At 42.1% G+C, this 18,151-nt stretch overlaps 1 protein-coding gene across 2 annotated transcripts in view; it reads right to left on the bottom strand.

Annotated features, from left to right (window-relative positions):
* Window positions 1-3,823: 3,823 nt before the first annotated feature.
* The window catches only part of LOC137306040 (heterogeneous nuclear ribonucleoprotein L-like), a 42,351-nt gene continuing 28,023 nt past the window's right edge, over window positions 3,824-18,151 (bottom strand). The window contains exons 12-15 of one of the 2 annotated variants that reach the window (XM_067975066.1): window positions 16,589-16,609; window positions 12,549-12,569; window positions 5,703-5,798; window positions 3,824-4,209 (exon numbers count right to left, since the gene is read on the bottom strand). In XM_067975066.1, coding sequence (XP_067831167.1) covers window positions 4,163-4,209; window positions 5,703-5,798; window positions 12,549-12,569; window positions 16,589-16,609 — 185 coding nt within the window. In that variant the 3' untranslated portion in view covers window positions 3,824-4,162. The remainder of the gene's footprint in view (window positions 4,210-5,702; window positions 5,799-12,548; window positions 12,570-16,588; window positions 16,610-18,151) is intronic. The other variant, XM_067975067.1, reaches the window with a different exon arrangement.

Raw genomic sequence — 18,151 nt, 5'->3', positions numbered from 1 at the left:
GCCATTCAATAAGATCATGGCTGATCTGATCCCAACCACAAATCTAAAGAACACAAGAAGTCGGAGCAGGACCCGGCCACATAGCCCCTGGGCCCTCTCCGCCACCCACAGGGCATTGACCGATCCGAACTCAGCTTCATGTCCAATTTCCTGCCCGCTCCCCATAACCCCTAATTCCCTTTACTTCTAGGAAACTGTCTATTTCTGTTTTAAATTTATCTAATGATGTAGCTTCCACAGCTTCCTGGGGCAGCAAATTCCACAGACCTACCACCCTCTGAGTGAAGAAGTTTCTCCTCATCTCAGTTTTGAAAGATACACCAAACTGTTTAGCGCTTTCACTCTGGGGAAACTTTTGGGCCCATTCAGTTTTGCAATTACTTTCACCTTATCAGCAAGAGGTTTCCATTTCTCACAGAGGCAGAGTTTCTGCCAGTTTGTCGCTAAAGTGTTTGCGGTGGCTAAGTTATAAGCATCACAAAGTTTGAGCATTAGCATCTGGATGAGGTGGTTTTCACACCTAAACAAAAGCACTCGTTACATTAAAAGCCAAATGCTGCGGATGCTGGAAATCTGAAATAAAAATAGAAAATGCCGGAAATACTCAGCAGGTCAGGTAGCATCTGTGGAGAAAGAAACAGTTAACATTTCAGGTCGATGAGCTTTCATCAGAACTGGAAGTCGTAAAGATTTAACAGTTTTTAAGCAAGTAGTGTCAGGGAAAGGGGGGAGGGAAGGAAAGAACAAAAGGGAAGATCTGTGATAGGGTGGAGGGCAGAAGTGATTAGATGACAAAAGGGATGATGGGGCAAGTCAAAGGGGGTGGTAATGGGACAAGTAAAGAAACAAAAGATGGGTTTAGAGGAGCTGTAAATGAAAACTGCAGAACCATTACCAGCACCTGCTGTCCAAAAAAAATGGGAGCAGTGGTTATGATCTGACCTCTTAGACAAGCCATCAGCTCAACTTGTCAGTTACTGAAAAATCCATTGGATTTGAGATCCTGAACCTTTCTCTTCCCCCAAAAGGCTGTGGATGCTGGGCCAATTGAAATTTTAACGTTTGTTAGGGAAGGGTATCAAGGGAAATGGATCAAAGGTGGGGAAATGGAGTTGAGGTATAGATCATCCACAATCTAATTGAATGGCAGAACAGGCTCGAGGGGCTGAATGGCCACCTCCCGTTCCTATGTTCTGTCAGGGTTAGCAGTAACTTTTGGCTTTCAATCACTTTGCCCCTGATTTACTTCTAACCCTATTAACCTCTCCTAATTTGACTCCTGGCTAGGCTTTCACCATACCCTTCTCTTTCAGCCCGTGAAGGATCTGTTTTCAGCAAAGGCTGTCCCTCTACACCCCTGCCTCAACAACGGATATGTTGCTGTGAACTCTTCTGTTACCTTTGCACGTTTTTTTTTTGGCTGAGAGGTATCCCTGTAAATTTGACGACTCCTCCTGGACCCTTCTCTCAGATCTTTTCATTGAGAACTGCCACCGGGATCTCTGCCATCTGTGTCCCTCTGAACATAAGAAACATTAGCAGGAATGACAGAAAGGTTACAGCATGGAAGGAGGCGATTTGGCCCATCGAGTCCAGATCGGCTCTACGCAAGAGTAATCCAGCTAGTCCCACTCCCCTGCTTTATCCCCGTAGCCCTGCAATTTTTTTTTTTACTTTCAAGCACTTATCCAGTTCACTTTTGAATGCCATGATTGAATCTGCCTCCACCACCCCCTCAGGTAGTGCATTCCAGATCCTAACCACTCGCTGTGTAAAAGCATTTTTCCTCATGTCACCTTTGGTTCTTTTACTAATCATCTTAAATCTATGCCCTCTGGTTCTTGAGCCGTCTGCCAATGCCAACAGCTTTTCTCTATCTACTCAGTCTAGACCCTATCAAATCTCCTTGCAACCGTCTCTGTTCCAAGGAGAACAACTCCAGCCTCTCAAGTCTATCCATGTAAAATCCCTCATCCCTGGAATCATTCTAGTAAATCTCTTCTGCACCCTCTCTAAGGCCTTCACATCTTTCCTAAAGTGCGGTGCCCAGAACTGGACACAATACTCTGGTTGTAGCTGAACCATCATGATTTCCTTACACTTGTACACTGTGCCTCTATTTATAAAGCCCAGGATCCTGTATGCTTTTTTAAACCACTTTCTCAACCTTCCACCTTAAACAATTTGTACCCCCAGATCTCTCTGTTCGTGCACCCCTCTTAGAATTGTGACCTCTAGTTTACTTTGCCTCTCCTTGTTCTTCCTACTGAAATGCATTACTGCATTTTTCTGCCTTAAATTTCATCTGTCATGTCTGCCTATGCCACCAACCTGTCTATATCCTTTTGAAGTATATCGCTATCCTTCCAAGTTTCATGTCAGCTGCAAATTTGGAAATTGTGCCCTGTTCACCCAAGTCCAAGTCATTAATATATATCAAGAAAAGCAGTGGTCTCTGCACCGACCCCTGTACACCTCCCTCCAGTCCGAAAAACAACCGTTCACCACTAATCTTTCCTGTCACTTAGCCAATTCTGTATCCATGTTGTTACTGCCCCTTTATTCCATGGGCCGCAATCTTGATGACAAGCCTACCAAACACCTTTTGAGTAGGCCATAGGGCCCCTTGAGCCTTCCGCCATTCAATCATATGGCTGATATTCGACCTCAACTCCACTTTCCCGCCTGATCCCCATATCCCTTGATTCCATGAGAGTCCAAAAATCTATCCATCTCAGCCGTGAATATATTCAATGACTCAGCATCCACAGTCCTCTAGGATTCTTGTAGCTCTATTCCCCATCAAACCTGCTGACAAAGATGATGCTGTTGTATGGCAAAAGGATCTCTACCTGGCCTAGGCTGAATGCCAACGATCTGATACTGTAATTCTTCTCATCTCCCTCTAGACCATGACCGAACACCAAGTCACCACTTCCCAGACTATTACCAATCTCATTTCTTCTGGTGACTCCCTCTCACACCCACTTTCTCCAATCTCATTGTTCTCCCAACTCTGGAAAGCCTGTTTCTACCTCCTTGCCCAGATACATAAACGGAGTCTGCCAGACAGTCCTTTGTCTCAGCCCCTGTCCCATCAAATTTCTTATCTACACTATTCCCCCTCTTCCCATCCAGTCCCTACCCATCAATATCCATGAATCCTTTGATGGTCTCTGCCACCAACAATGTCAGATTCTCCAGCCCCCTTCTTTTCACCATAGACCAGGAGCAATAGCGCATCTTTCTGCTGCCCTCTGGTCTCACGATTGACTTTAGACTGTAGTTTTGTCCTCCATTTTCTTGGCAGCAGGAGCTTGTGACGTTGAGTGGGTCTCTGTCCCCTGGGAGAGGGGAGGCTGCTCAACATTCGGGGTGGAAAACCTTCATGAGAACAGAGGGCTGGCAGAGGTGTGGACCTCCTTGCACCTGACAGTCACTATCACTTGCACTTTCAGTTTTAATTTCAGACTCGTTTCATCAATTCGTCCTTTTTTTTTACATTGTTTGTAAGGACCAGTCGTCACCATCTCACTGATGATCTTCTATATTATCTAATAGCCTATTCATCCCCCTCAGTGACTGGTGTATCTGGTGTTCTCATCCACTCCTTTTCTCTCACCATTTTGTCTCACTGCACAAAAATGCCCATTTATCTTTCAGCCTTCAGTTCTAATGGAAGGCTTACATCTGATTCAGAATCCGACTGACCTGCCGTGCATTTCCAGGCTGGGTGTGTTACTTGTATTGAGCGAGCTGTTCCCGAGGTACGTACACATACTATTCCAAGGTACTTTGAACAAACATTCCTAGGACTCACAAAGACTAAAAGTTTTTTTTATTAATACTTTGCAGCTGTAACACAAATAGTGTACAGTTTTATGCAGTGCAGGAGTCTTCCAATAATTAAACAAGTCCAAACAGTTGCTCATACACATTAACCACTAACACGGTCACATTCCACATTTCACTAACCATTCATTCTTGGGAAAACTAAAAAAATTGCCCTTTTACTGGAAAACATACAAATTCCATTTCATGGGTAATCACACGTTACAGCATTTAAAAAAAAACAAAAAAGCGAAAAAACACTTGAAACTAAACCAGATACATCAATAGCAGTGATCAGCCTTGTTGTGTCCGCTCCCACCTCAGGATCTTGTTAGGCAGTAGAGAAGCACAGCTTCAGCGTGAAAAGGTCAGGTCCATCTGTTGTAGAAAAAAAGACACTCAACATTAGTAGGCAATGTGGCTAACAAATGACTGACAATGCATCTATGTGAGAGTGCATTCCTGAAATCCAGAACAGTTACCTAGTGACTGCAGCACAATGGGCTAGTGCAACTGGGAACAGGTTCATGCCTGAAATACTCACACAGACAAGTTTATTGGCTAATTTTTTCCCCCCCTACAACCATATCTATTTGGCTCTACAGACATCTTTGCAGCCAAGTAATTTCCACTCCTAAGCTGCTATCCACCCCCTCCAGCTGGTTCCCAGAAAGTACCACCCAGGAATCTCTGATCTGCTTCACCCTCTCCATTCTAATGAAGATGGTACAGCCTCTGCAGTAGCTTCCTGCTCGTTGCAGCTCAGATTAGTGGATTGAGACTCAAAAATCCACCCATTTATCCCACTGGCACGTTAATGTTGAGCCCCAGTACACCCTCACTGCCCTCTCCCCAAACTAGGGAATTTTTGTTTTCTAACCAATTTTCTCTTCTGAATACACTGGGGTACATTCCATGGGCACCCCCCACCCTCATACCACACTTGTGGCCATTTTCCATGTGTAAGCATGGACACAGCAAAGGACCAAACCAAGCATTAATCAATACCCCAAGAGAACAAAAAAAAAAACAGGATTCTACTTATTTTCTGTATATCTTTCAAGGACAGTATGGAATGTATAGACTATGAAGTTACCAATCAACTTCCAGTGAAATTTTACACAGTATTTGCAGTACAGAATCAGGCCATTTGGCCCAACTGGTCTATGCCAGTGTTCATGCTCCAGACAAGCCTCCTCCCTCTCTACTTCATCTCACCCTATCTGTATATCCTTCTATTCCTTCTCCCTCCTCATGTACTTATCTAGCTTCCCCTTAAAGGTATCTATGCTATTCACCTCAAACACTCTGTGGTAGGGAGTTCCACATTCGAACCACTCTGGGTAAAGAAATTTCTCCTGAATTCCTTATTGGATTTATTAATTAGTGACCTAGTTTTGGATTCCCCCACAAATGGAAACATCTCTACATCTACCCTATCAAACCCCTTCATAATTTTAAAGACCTCTGTCAGGTCACCCCTCAGACTTCTCTTTTCTAGAGAAAGGAGCCCAGTTGCTTCAGTCTTTCCTGATAGTTATAACCTCTCAATTCTGGTATCATCCTTGTAAATCTTTTTTGCACCTTTCCAGGACCTCTTTCTATTTTTAAAGCTTAAATACAGATACCCCCTCTCTCTCTCACCCACTGGCTGCATTCAAACCCCCTTATGAAAGTCAGTATCAAAAGGGACAAAATGTAGGCTAGGAAATAGGTTGCTTGACCAATGTTTTGGGATCTACACAAAATAGAACTGATTAGTTATGAGTATGCAGCGATGTCTCAAACAATATTCACACTGCTCAGAATCCTTTACTGTGGCTAGTTTAGAATTTCTGTACCAGTGTTATACTTCATTAAAAATAACTTACCTGGATTTTTTAGCCTGTAGTGATTAAGCATAACCAATGCTTCAAAAGCATCACTCTTCGATTCGTACTCCAGAAGGCCAGAAGAACTCTTCTCACCTACAAATGAGAATTTGGGGGCATTGACATTAACTTTTTTGAATGCATTTGTTAGATCCAAACTCCATTTCTGACATCATGTATGGATCAAGAAAAAGTATAGCAACATCATAAAACTGATGCTTCCAAACAGAAACCTTCCTCTTTTAATCAAAAATCTTGTACTCTAAATAAATAGCTGCCCACTAAATATACCTCCATGTAATGCACCAATACAGCCCATTACTTGAAACTCAGTGCTGGGATCCATACAAGTGGTCAGCAGCCACAAATTATCACAACTGAAGTACCCCAAAATGAGGCCATTTCCAAGGTTGATGTTTAGGATTGCACTGTGCTTGGAATTCAATACATCAATCTTAAGTCTCCTTATGGAGGATGATAGAAAATGAAAATCATGCTCATCTTATCCATAAACTGACCAGAGACTACTGGAGCCAGCTGTAGTTGAGTGCTTCACCCTCAACACTGAAGCAAGTTATGTAGATCAAAGCACCCACACTCAGACACATGAACCAATATACAAAAGCAAATTCCATATATCATGTGAAAAAGTCCCAAAATTTTAAACAGCTATAGACAGAGGACCCCCAGCAGCATCTAGAATTAGACTTCTAGCCCCAGCAAAAGCATTACAACGAGCTAATTCTGGCTTAAAGTTTCTCCTTCAGCATTCCACTTACAAAGCAACACTGTACTGAACACTAACGGAACCGCACAGAAACATGACATTTGGGAATTTGTTTCATGTTACGGAGTATCAGAAAAAAATATTAACACAGGATGCTTCAACAATTGCCATGACAGTTGTGCCGATTAGTTCACCTTCTTCATTTCAGACAGTTTTTCCCCCCCCCCTCATGTTTAAATAAGTGTCGCCACAGTGAACTGTTTGCCAGTGAACAATTCTGAAAAGCACTCCATGTCAGGAGAGTAAAGGATCAGGCACTGAAGTGATGTCCTCCATTGTCAAATAGTCTGTCAGTCAGATACACAGAATGGATCCCTCCAAGTGTCATTGCATTTAGGAGAGAAAGGGAGAAAACGGGCCTAAAGAAAGGGGATAAGGATATGGTCTGCTGCTAGGTTGTGGACATGTTCTGAATTAGGATTGGCAGCAAAACAGCCTGCGATGTGGGTCTGGTTCTAATCAGGCTCTGAAATACAGTGTAGCTAGGAGACATTGTCTGGCAGAATGCCATACAGACTTTGTACTACAAACACTGGAGAGTTCTGTGCATGAAATACCAGTTTAGACCCTAGTGATTTTTTATTTTGAGTAACAGCACAGACTGATCTGACATTCATTTTTCACCAGCTAAATCAAGGTTTACATAAAACAAAGATTGCCATCATTTGGTAAAGACATGAATCCAAATTCAGTTCCTGGTTTGTGCTGAGTTAGCTGATCTCAGCTGGGATGATAGCCAGGCAGTTACAATAGTGTACCTAAAACACCTGCTACGGTTCCCCATTCCATATCACTGAGTGAGGGATCCTGATGGAAAGTGTGCACGTGGACAAAATTGGGCCAGGATGCTCACCACAGTTGAATAGCATCTGGTGACAAAGAATAGCCACTTGGGATGAGCCTTTGGAACCCTCCCTCAGCTGGAATCATTGTTTTTGGGGGGCGAGGGAAGGAGGGATTCTGGGCAAGAGGAGAAATCAGGAGACAACCATAGTTTATGCAGCGTTACAGGCTAGAGAAGGAAGGAGCTTCTCTGATATTTTCTTTATTCATAGTTTGTCACCAATAGCATTTCTGGGAAAAAAAAAATCGCAAATGTAAAAAGCAGCGCACTTGCTGAAGGCACCGTGCATGCAAATAGGTGGTTTCAACACACGGCTCCGACAGCAGGAACACCAAGTGACTCGCTAGAGGTAAAGGCAGTCAAAACATGCCTGCCCGCCTATATGCAGGCGGTGGCGGAGGAGAGAGAGAGAGAGAGAGAACGCAGCTTTATAAGGATGGTGGCACTTAACAGAACAGTCACCGATTTTAAAAGTTTAGAAACACATTTTCAACTCACTGCCTGTAACAGAATCTGCCCTGCAATACAAATAGGGGCAGTTTTCTTTAGGAACCGTTTCAGCAATCTTAACATTCCACACAGTCATTGGTCTCAGTAAGCCAAACTGTCAGATAGATCTCATGAAATTAGTTAGAAGAGTCTCTCGCCCTCTAATCAAGACCTGTATTTCTGATTAAAGACCTTTCAACAGTGACTGAGACGATTCACAGACTAGCAGATTTACTAGGATGCTGCCTGGTATGGAGGGGAAAAAAAACAGCTTTTTTCATTAGTTCAAGCCTTCCTAGTGTTTAAAATTATGTAATGACAGGATAGGGTAGATAGAAGCAGATTGTTTCCAGTAGTTGATTGATCGATGGCCCTTCGTTCTAGACCCAAGATTAAATGCAAGAGGTTTAGAACAAAGTGCAAAAGAAATTTTTCATACCACATTTGGGAGGCTGTAGAATTCACTTGAGGTCAGTGGTTGTGGCAGAAACTGTGTCAACATTCAAGATTAGATTGGATATGTAGATGAAGGAAAAGGGGCCAAAAGGATAGGTAAATATGATTAGGACAATACGCTCAGAGGGTAAATGCCAATAACGGACTGGTTGGGCCAAATGACCTGTTTCCGTGTTGTAACTTCTAAGTATTTCTATGTCCATAGACACAATGAATTAGATTGAGGTACACCTCCCCAGCCATCCAGTCTCTATTCTCCAGGCAAGAACTTAGGATCAGTCACTGGGGGCATGTGGTTCCACATATAATACAGGGGAATCTCTCCGGAGATGACTAACAGGAAGTAGATTGTGAAGTGAATGATTGCATGCTATCATTCCAAGCCAAACAGCAACCTACTTGGGATGAACATTCGTTCTGCCACTGAGGAAGACAATAGTGTGTACACACTCAATGAGAGATGAATCTGGATTCTGGTATAGGACTAATACTTGGATGCACAAACATGCAGCTTCCCCTCCATATGGATTCTGATTGTTACCAATGACACTAAGTTTACTCCCCCCTTCACAATCAGTCTAAACGAACTGAAATTGAAACGTTTAGGCAATAAATTAACATTTGTCTTGTGTCCAGTTCTGGCCAAGATGGAGAAGCCAAAATTAGTTTTTTTTAATATAAACACACACTAAATTATATTAAACCTACATGACTTCGCACAGCTACAAGCCAACTAACAGTTGGAGCAGTATCTACCTCCTAGCCATTAGCTGCTGCAATAAAAGTCGTTTCGGAACGAATCTTTAATCTACACAATAGCAGCTATGATTTATTTTGGAGAAATGAGCTGTCCTATCACTAAATAAAGCCATTATGTTTTCAGCTGGATTAAGCACAGAAATCCCCAAATTGTTTATAATGTTAAGTTTCTTTCAGCAGTGGAGGAGGGGGGGGGGGGCAGGGGAGGAGAAAGAGAGGGAGTCATTGGCTGCTCTTAAATTCATTTTTTTGAGGGGGGGGGTGGAGGGTTCAAGTGCTGCTGACTTTCAACTCTCAGAACTCACAGCCAGTCGCAAACTCCTAGAGTAAACTTGCTGGATTCGCTAATGCCAGCAACACCAGATTTAAAAAAACAACTCGCCTCGTGAATGTACAAGTTTACACTGGGTTGGCATTGTGTATCAGAAGGCCCCCCCCCCATTAAACCCAATGTAAAGGAAGCTGTAAACACACTTGGTTAAAGTCACTGGCAAACACTCCTGCCAGAAAGAACAGCCAGTGAAAACCAAGTGCTAGAAGATTTTTCAAACCAGTTGATGTTATGTCGCCAGGTTGTGTTTATTCAACAAAAATAAAAATCAGTGCAATTGAAATTGCAAAGTTGTGCCAGGAAACAGGGTACCCCAGTGCTTTCCTGTTGATGTACTTTTATGGATGAACAATAAATGCAGCCATGCCAATGCCTCCCATAAAAAAAAACTTACACCGCTGACTTCTGTTGACGACAAACTGGTGCCGTAAATGGCAGGGGCACACCATGAAAAGACATCTTTAACTGACGCCTTTGACAACAATGCAGAGTGGAATCACCATCGGAGGTGGACACTAATTTAGTCACCAGTGGACGAAGTACATGAAGGACACACACCTAGCCTGATACAGCCAGCAAAGTGACTGCCTGTATGGATCTTCCCCAACCACCAGGGAAGGTACTGTAGTCAGATGCTGTGGAAAAGGCCCAGCAAAATAAATGTGGAGGTTTCTACAGTATTGGAGCTGGAACTCAGGACTGTAATGCTCATCCGGAAGGCATTTTCAGTATAAATCCAAGTTGTTCAGAGCCTTTAGTCAAACAGTGTGACGACACCCAACCATCCCATACTTCTGCACAGTAGACATCTCCCAGCAATCTAGTGACAAAATAGCTTGAAACTCCATAAATGGCCACCTCACTACAATAAACACCCAGCAATATTACCAAAGCAGTAATTAACTCATCTTCTGCTGGCTTCATAAAATACTTGAACATTGATTGTATTTTGGAAGTAGTTTGAATTACTAAGCACTGTTGGTAAAAAAGCCCCTCTCCCCATATCAAAATAAATTACTCCATTTAAGCTTACATCTTAGAAAGGAGTAATTCTGCAGTAATCTTAGTTACAAATATCATGAGCTTTACTCTTTCATCTCTTCTGAATCCCTCCAGCAAGATTTCAGCTTTGTAATCACATCCAGGTGATCATTCTGTATTAAGGAGAATCATCTTGATCGCAATCTTGCCTCCCAGTTAAGAGTGAGGTTTGGAGCTACAACCTAAGACAAACACATAATTGAGACTGACACTCTAGTGCAGCACTGAGGGAGGTGTTATCATTCGGATGCTTGGTTAAACTGAGGCCATGGCTGACCACCCAGCACTAATAGAAGGAAAGCAGGAAGTATTTCTAGTATCCGGTCAAGATTCCCACCTCAGCCAACATCACCAAAAACAGATTAATTGGTCATTCAATGCAATACTGTTGTGGCACCTTGCTGTGCCCAAATTGGCTGCCACATACACCTACTTCAAAGAATTTATTGTATGTGAAGCACTTTTGTAGTCACAATGCATTTTATGCCCCATGAAAAGTGACAAAATAAGTATTGAAGATATTCGTAGAAACGTTATTATAATGACTGAGGTGGTAGAGGGCAGATTCACACCCAGTCCTTCACATCTTGACTTCCTATGAGAAACCCAACCTTTCAGGTGGGAGCAGGAGTCGGGGCCAAAGAGGAGTGAAGAAAACTCCCCTTAAATAAAAAAAAGGAATTCCTTTGAGAGATAATGGTCCTTGGAATCAAAACTCTAACCAGAAACGCTGAGCTGGTTTCAATAAATATTCAAGTAGTATTTATGTTTATAAACCCACTGCTGGATCTCCTGTATTATTGCACGAGACCAAGTGGAATCTTCAGGTGATGCGGGCTGAGATAATTGGACCAGGACGTGTAGACATAATTCAGTCTCCACTTTAAAGTCATAGATCCTATCCTTATTTTCAATTGTAAATTTCATTGTCCGCACTGATAATGAAAAGTGCCTATGTAAACTTGTCATGCTGTATGAACCGTGTCTGCCAGCAGTGGCATTGCAGCAGCTCCACTGGTGAGGGAGTATATTTACAGCCCAAAAGGCAACTTTCATTCTAAATGTGTGCATTGGAACTTATAATGAAAACAAGCTGACAGGAAATGTGTGCAGATGCAATATTTTGTTTTATAGATATATCTACATAAGTTTGTAACTAAACTGTTCTTATACATTACTGACCTGAGATCACAAAGATTACTGAAAACTGCATTTGTAGAATTAATTTTTTTAGGTAACATCCATTTTAGAATGCATTAGAATACCTTGCTTCAATATGTATGTAAATGCTGGGATACATGCCGTCCTCCCCATCCTGATGGGAAACTGCCCTTACACTAGTTTTGCAGCATGAATTAAATGGTTTACAAATAGTAAATTCTTATTAAGACGCTGAGCTCACTGGATTAGAACATAAGTAATAGGTGCAGGAGTAGACCATATGGCCCCCACAAGCCTGCTCCGCCATTCAATAAGACCATGGCTGATCTTCGACCTCAACTCCACTTTCCTGCCCTATCTCCATATTCCTTGATTCCCTTAGTGTCCAAAAATCTATCGATCTCGGTCTTGAATATACTCAATGACTGAGCATCCATAGCCCTTGGGTAGAGAATTCCAAAGATTCACAACCCTCTGAGTGAAGAAATCTTTCCTCATCTCAGTCCTAAATGCCGACCACTATGAGACTATGCCTCCTCGTTCTAGACTCGCCAGCCAGGCAAAACAGCCTCTCAGCACCCACCCTGCCAAGCCCTCTAAGAATTTTATACATTTCAATGCGATCACCTCATTCTTCTAAATGCCAGAGAGAATAGGCCCATTCTACTCAACCTCTCCTCATAGGACAACGCTCTCATCCCAGGAATCAATCTATTGAACCTTTGTTGCAACCCCTCTAAAGGCAAGTATATATTTCCTTGGGTAAGGAGACCAAAACTGTACACAGTACTCCAGGTGAGGTCTCAGCAGAGCCCTATATAATTGCAGCAAGACCTCCTTACCAAAATTACACGATCAGCGGTCATCTGTAATCCATCGCAACCTACTACCCCCAGGAGCCTAACTACTTCAAAACTTCTCAAACTGCACTGAAGGAAACAGACTCTATTAGGAAAGGAAAATGAAGTTGGGTCCTACCTTGATATCCTTTTGATCCAGCTGGACCAGGTTGGAAAATGCCAAACACCATGAAAGAGAGCACACAAATAGAGTCAACAACAGGCTTCTTTCCCCCCCCCAGAGAATTCACATACAACTTGCAGCACATAAGCCATTACACTAAACTAATTGGCCCTTTAGTGCCAGGCACATATTAGGGCTATTTCCTACTAACTGACACCAGGTCGCTGCAGTTTAAGAGAAACATATTTACTAAGGTTCCTTACATTTGTCAACCCCAGTCCATCACCGGCATCTCCACATCCACACTAAGGTAACGCAAGAGAAGTTTCTTTTGTCAGGTTCGTTTATTTATTTACTTAAAGATCCTACTTCTTCAATACTCTGGCTAAAATATAGCAGGAAACTGCCCAAGAATAAAATGCAGACAGAGTTTCCTTTGTGTCCAGTGGAAGCACTATAACAAATCTCAACTCATATCCATTAAAGAGCATGGATACTGAGTCTTTTGTGGAGCACTATACATATGTGAAAACCAGAGAAAAGAAAAACTACAGCGGATTGGGGCAAGTACACTGATGTTCCCCTTTAAAAACATTTCTACAAGTACATTTACTAACTGAAAAAAAATCTCAAAAGTCCCTAGAGATCCATTTAATGTTTATTTGGTTACAATTACCATCACCAAATCCCCCATCAACATCCTGGGGGTCACCACTGACCAGAAACTTAATTCGTCCAGCCATATAAATACTGTGGCTACAAGAACAGGTTAGAGGCTGGGTATTCTGCAGCGAGTGACTCACCTCCTTACTCTCCACTTGCCTGGATGAGTGCAGCTCCAACAACACTCAAGAAGCTCAACACCATCCAGGACAAAGCAGCCCACTTGATTGGCACCCCATCCACCACCCTAAACAATCGCTCCTTTCACCACCGGCACATCGTGGCTGCAGTGTGTACCATCCACAGGATGCACTGCAGCAACTCGCCAAGGCTTCTTCGACAGCACCTCCCAAACCAGCGACCTCTACCACCTAAAAGGTTAAGTGCAGCAGGCACATGGGAACACCACCACCTGCACGTTCCCCTCCAAGTCACACACCATCCCGACTTGGAAATATATCGCCGTTCCTTCATCGTCGCTGCATCAAAGTCCTGGAACTTCCTACCTAACAGCACTGTGGGAGAACCTTCACCACACGGACTGCAGTGGTTCAAGAAGGCAGCTCACCACCACCTTCTCAAGGGCAATTACGGATGGGCAATAAATGCTGGCCTTGCCAGCGACGCCCACATTCCATGAACGAATAAAAAAAATGCTACCACACTTTTGGAAGGATATCAAGGCCCTGGAAAGGGCGCAGAGGAGATTTACGAGAATGATAACAGGGATGAGGGACTTCAGTTACTTGGAGAGACTAGAGAAGCTGGGGTTGTTCTCCTTAGAGCAGAGAAGGTTAAGAGAAGATTTAAGAGTTGTTCGAAATCAAGAAGGGTTTTGATAGAGTAAATAAGGAGAAACTGTTTCCAGTAGTAGAAGGATCGGTAACTAGAGGACAGATTTAAGGTAACTGGCGAAAGAAGCAAACACAAGATGGAGAATTTTTTTTTTTTAAAAACGCAGCGAGTTGTTGTGATCTGGAATGCCCTGCCAGAAAGGGTGGTGGAAACAGATTCACCAATAACTTTCAAAAAGGAATTGCATAAATACTTGAAGGGGAAAAATTTGCAGGGCTATGGGGAAATGGTAGGGGAGTGGGACAAATTGGATAGCTCTTTCAAAGAGCCAACACAGGCATCACGGGCCAAATAGCCTCCTTCTGTGCTGTATCATGGAATCGTAGAAAGTTACGGCACAGAAGGAAGCCATTCGGCCCATCGTGTCCGTGCTGGCCCCCCCCCCCCCACAAAGAAGATATCCAGCTTAATCCCACTTCCCAGCACTTGGTCCGTAGCCCTGTAGGTTATAGCACTTCAAGTGCTCATCCAAGTACTTTTAAAATGAGTTGAGTATTTCTGCCTCTACCACCCTTTAAAGGCAGTGAGTTCCAGACCCCCACCACCCTCTGAGTGAAAAAAATTCTCCTCAGCTCCCCTCTAATCCTTCTACTAATTACTTTAAATCTATGCTCCCTGGTCACTGACCCCTCTGCTAAGGGAAATAGGTCCTCCCTATCCACTCTATCTAGTCCTGTCATAATTTTATATACTTCAATTAAATCTCCCCTCAGCCTCTTGTTCCAAAGAAAACAACCCCAGCCTATCCAATCTTTTCTCATAGCTAAAATTCTCTAGCCCTGGCAACATCCTCGTAAATCTCCTCTGCAGGCTCTCTAGTGCAATCACATCTTTCCTGTAATGTGACGACCAGAACCGTACGCAGTACTCAAACTGTGGCCTAACCAATATTTTTATACAGTTCTAGCATAACCTCCCTGTTCTTATATTCTATGCCTTGGCTAATAAAGGAAAGTATCCTGTATGCCTTTTTAACCACCTTATCTACCTATCCTGCTACCTTCAGGGATCTGTGGACGTCCCTCCAAGGAATCATATGACACTATAATGTAAAAGTATCCCTCCCTCCAGGTTCAAATAACAAATCAAAGAGTGATGAGATTGAAAAACATTATTCTCCAAGATCAGTTTTGTGATTATTATTATTTAGCAGCCATACTTAGTGTACCACTCAGACAGCAAGGTAACTCCTGGATAATAAAACACTGGTTACATGACTACAGTGCTGTCACCAGCTATATAGCAGATTGGTACCTTTATTGTTCCCTATAAAAGGAAAAAAATAAACCAATACGTTTGAATGTTGCACCAATGCTTTGATCCATCACAAATTATTCCCAGCATAGCAGGCAACTTAAAACTCAAATTTGGGAGGACAAGATTTAAACTTGTCCAACTGAATGTTAGAATGCTAACAGTGCAGTTCTGTGAAAATTTCAAACACCCACCATCACGTTTTATTGAAATCTGGGTTGTACAATGAAATGCTGTTTGTGGGACCTTTCTGTGCTCAAAATGGGTGCCACATACACCTACTTAAAATAATTTATTGTATGTGAATCACTTTAGGAGTCACAATGCATTTTATGCCCCATGAAAAGCTACAAAAAATGGGTATTGAAGTTATTTGCAGAAACATTAATATAAAGACATTAGATGGTGGAGGGCAGGGTAACACCCACATTCCTTCACACGTTGACTTCCTATTTCAGCTGTTTCCTGCAGGCAGGGGATTGCCAGTCCCACAGCAGCAAAGGGAAACCCAACCTTTCAAGTGGGAGCAGGAGTTGGGGCCAAATGGGAGTGAAGAAAACTCCCCTTAAATTAAAAAAAAAGGAATTCCTCTCAGATAATGGTCCTTGGAATCAGAAATCTAACCAGAAACACTGAGCTGGTTTCAATAAAACCTGTAAATATTCAAGAAGTATTTATGTTTAAAAACCCACTGCTGGATCTCCTGTATTATTGCACAAGGGGAGTCAAGACCAAGTGGAATCTTCAGGTGATGCAGGCTGAGATAATTGGACCAGGGCATGTAGACATCATTTAGTCTCCATTTATTTTCAGATTTCAATTGTAAATTTCTGTGTCCACACTGATAATCTAAAGTGCCTATGTAAACTTGTCATGCTGTATGAAGAGTGTCTGCCAGCAGTGGCATTGCAGCAGCTCCACTGGTGAGGGAGTGTAATTACAGCCCAACAGGCAACTTTCATTCTAAATGCGAGCACCGGAACTTAATGAAAAAAGCTGACAGGAAATGTGTGCCGATGCAAGATTTAATTATAGATATATCTACACAAAACTGTAACCAAACTGTTCTTGTATATTACTGACCCGAGATTACAAAGGTTACTGAAAACTGCATTTGTAGAATTAATTTATATTGTAACATCCATTTTGGAACGTGTTAGCATACCTTGCCCCAATATCTACGCCCTCCTCCCCATCACGATGGAAAACGGCCCTTACAGCAGCTTGAATTTAATGGTTTACAAAAACAGACATTAGGAAAGGAAAATGAATTTGGGTCCTACCTTGATTTCCTTTTGATCCAGCTGGACCAGATTGGAAAATGCCAAACACCATGAAAGAGAGCACATAAATATAATTAATTACATGCTTCCCTCCACCATCCCACCAGAGAATTTATATACAACCTACAGCACACAAGCTATTACACAAAACAAATTAAATGGGGCCTTTAGTGCCAGGCAAGTATGAGGAATAATTCCTACTAACTGACATCAGGTCTCTGCAGTTTAAGAGAAACAAATTTACTAAGATAATCTAAGAAAAAAAAAAGTTTCTTTCATCAGATTTATTAAAAGATCTGAGTTCTTCAACACTCATAAGCTAAGACACAGCAGAAAACTGCCCAAAAGTAGAATGCAGACGGTTTCTTTTCTCCAGTAGATGCACTGCAACAAATGCCACCTCATACCTATTGCATTTGCTCCATTAAAGTGCATGGATAGCGAGTCTACTGCGGAGCACTGTACATACATGAAAAGCACAGAAAAGAGAAGCTACAGTGAATTGGGGCAAGTACACTGATGTTCCCCTTTAAAAACATTTTTACAAGTATATTTACTAAATGAAAAATCTCAAAAATCCCTAGAGATCCATTTAATGTTCATTTGGTTACAATGTTACCACACTTTAGGTAGGATATCAAGTTACCTGGAGAGATTAGAGAAGCTGGGGTTGTTCTCCTTAGAGCAGAGAAGTTTAAAGGGAGATTTAACAGAGAAATCATGAAGGGTTTTGAAAGAATAAATATGGAGAAACTTTCCAGTGGCACAAAGGTCAGTAACCAGGGGACACAGATTTAAGGTAATTGCCAAAAGAACCAGAGGTGAGGCACGTAGAAATATTTCTTTTAAAAACACAGCCAGTTGTTATGATCTGGAATGCACTGCCTGAAAGGGCAAAAGCAGATGCATTAACAACTTTCAAAAGGGAATTGGATAAATACTTGAAGGGGAAAAATTTGCATGGCTTATAGGGAACGGGCAGAAGATTGGGACTAATTGGATAGCAATTTCAAAGAGCCAGCACAAGCATGATGGGCCGAACTGCCTCCTTCTGTACCATAATGTAAAAGTATCCCTCCCTCCAGGTTGAAATAACAAATCAAGAGTGATGACTGAAAAATCATTTTCCAAGATCAGTTTTATGATTATTTAGCAGCCAGTAAGTACACTAATACTTGAAGTATACCAGTCAGACATAACAAAAAAACAGCAAGATATCTCCTAGATAAAATATTGGTTACATGACTACAGTGCTGTCACCAGCTTATATAGTAGATTGGTACCTTTATTGTTTCCCATAAAAGGAAAAAAAAACAAGACATTTGAATGTTGCACCAATGTTTTTGATCCATCAAAAATTATTCCCACCAACATCCCAGCATAGTAGGCAACTTAAAACCCAAATTTGGGATGACATCATTTAAACTTGTCCCACTGAGTGTTAGAATGCCAACGGTGCAGTTCTGTGAAAATTTCATACACCCATCACCCTCACGTTTTATTGAAATCCGAGTGAGGACACTGCTCTAAGGTTAACCCGAGCTATTAAAAGTAATTTTTTTT

Source organism: Heptranchias perlo, chromosome 41, assembly GCF_035084215.1.
Source record: "Heptranchias perlo isolate sHepPer1 chromosome 41, sHepPer1.hap1, whole genome shotgun sequence".
Lineage (NCBI taxonomy): Eukaryota > Metazoa > Chordata > Chondrichthyes > Hexanchiformes > Hexanchidae > Heptranchias > Heptranchias perlo.
This window is presented reverse-complemented; position numbering and strand designations above follow the sequence as displayed.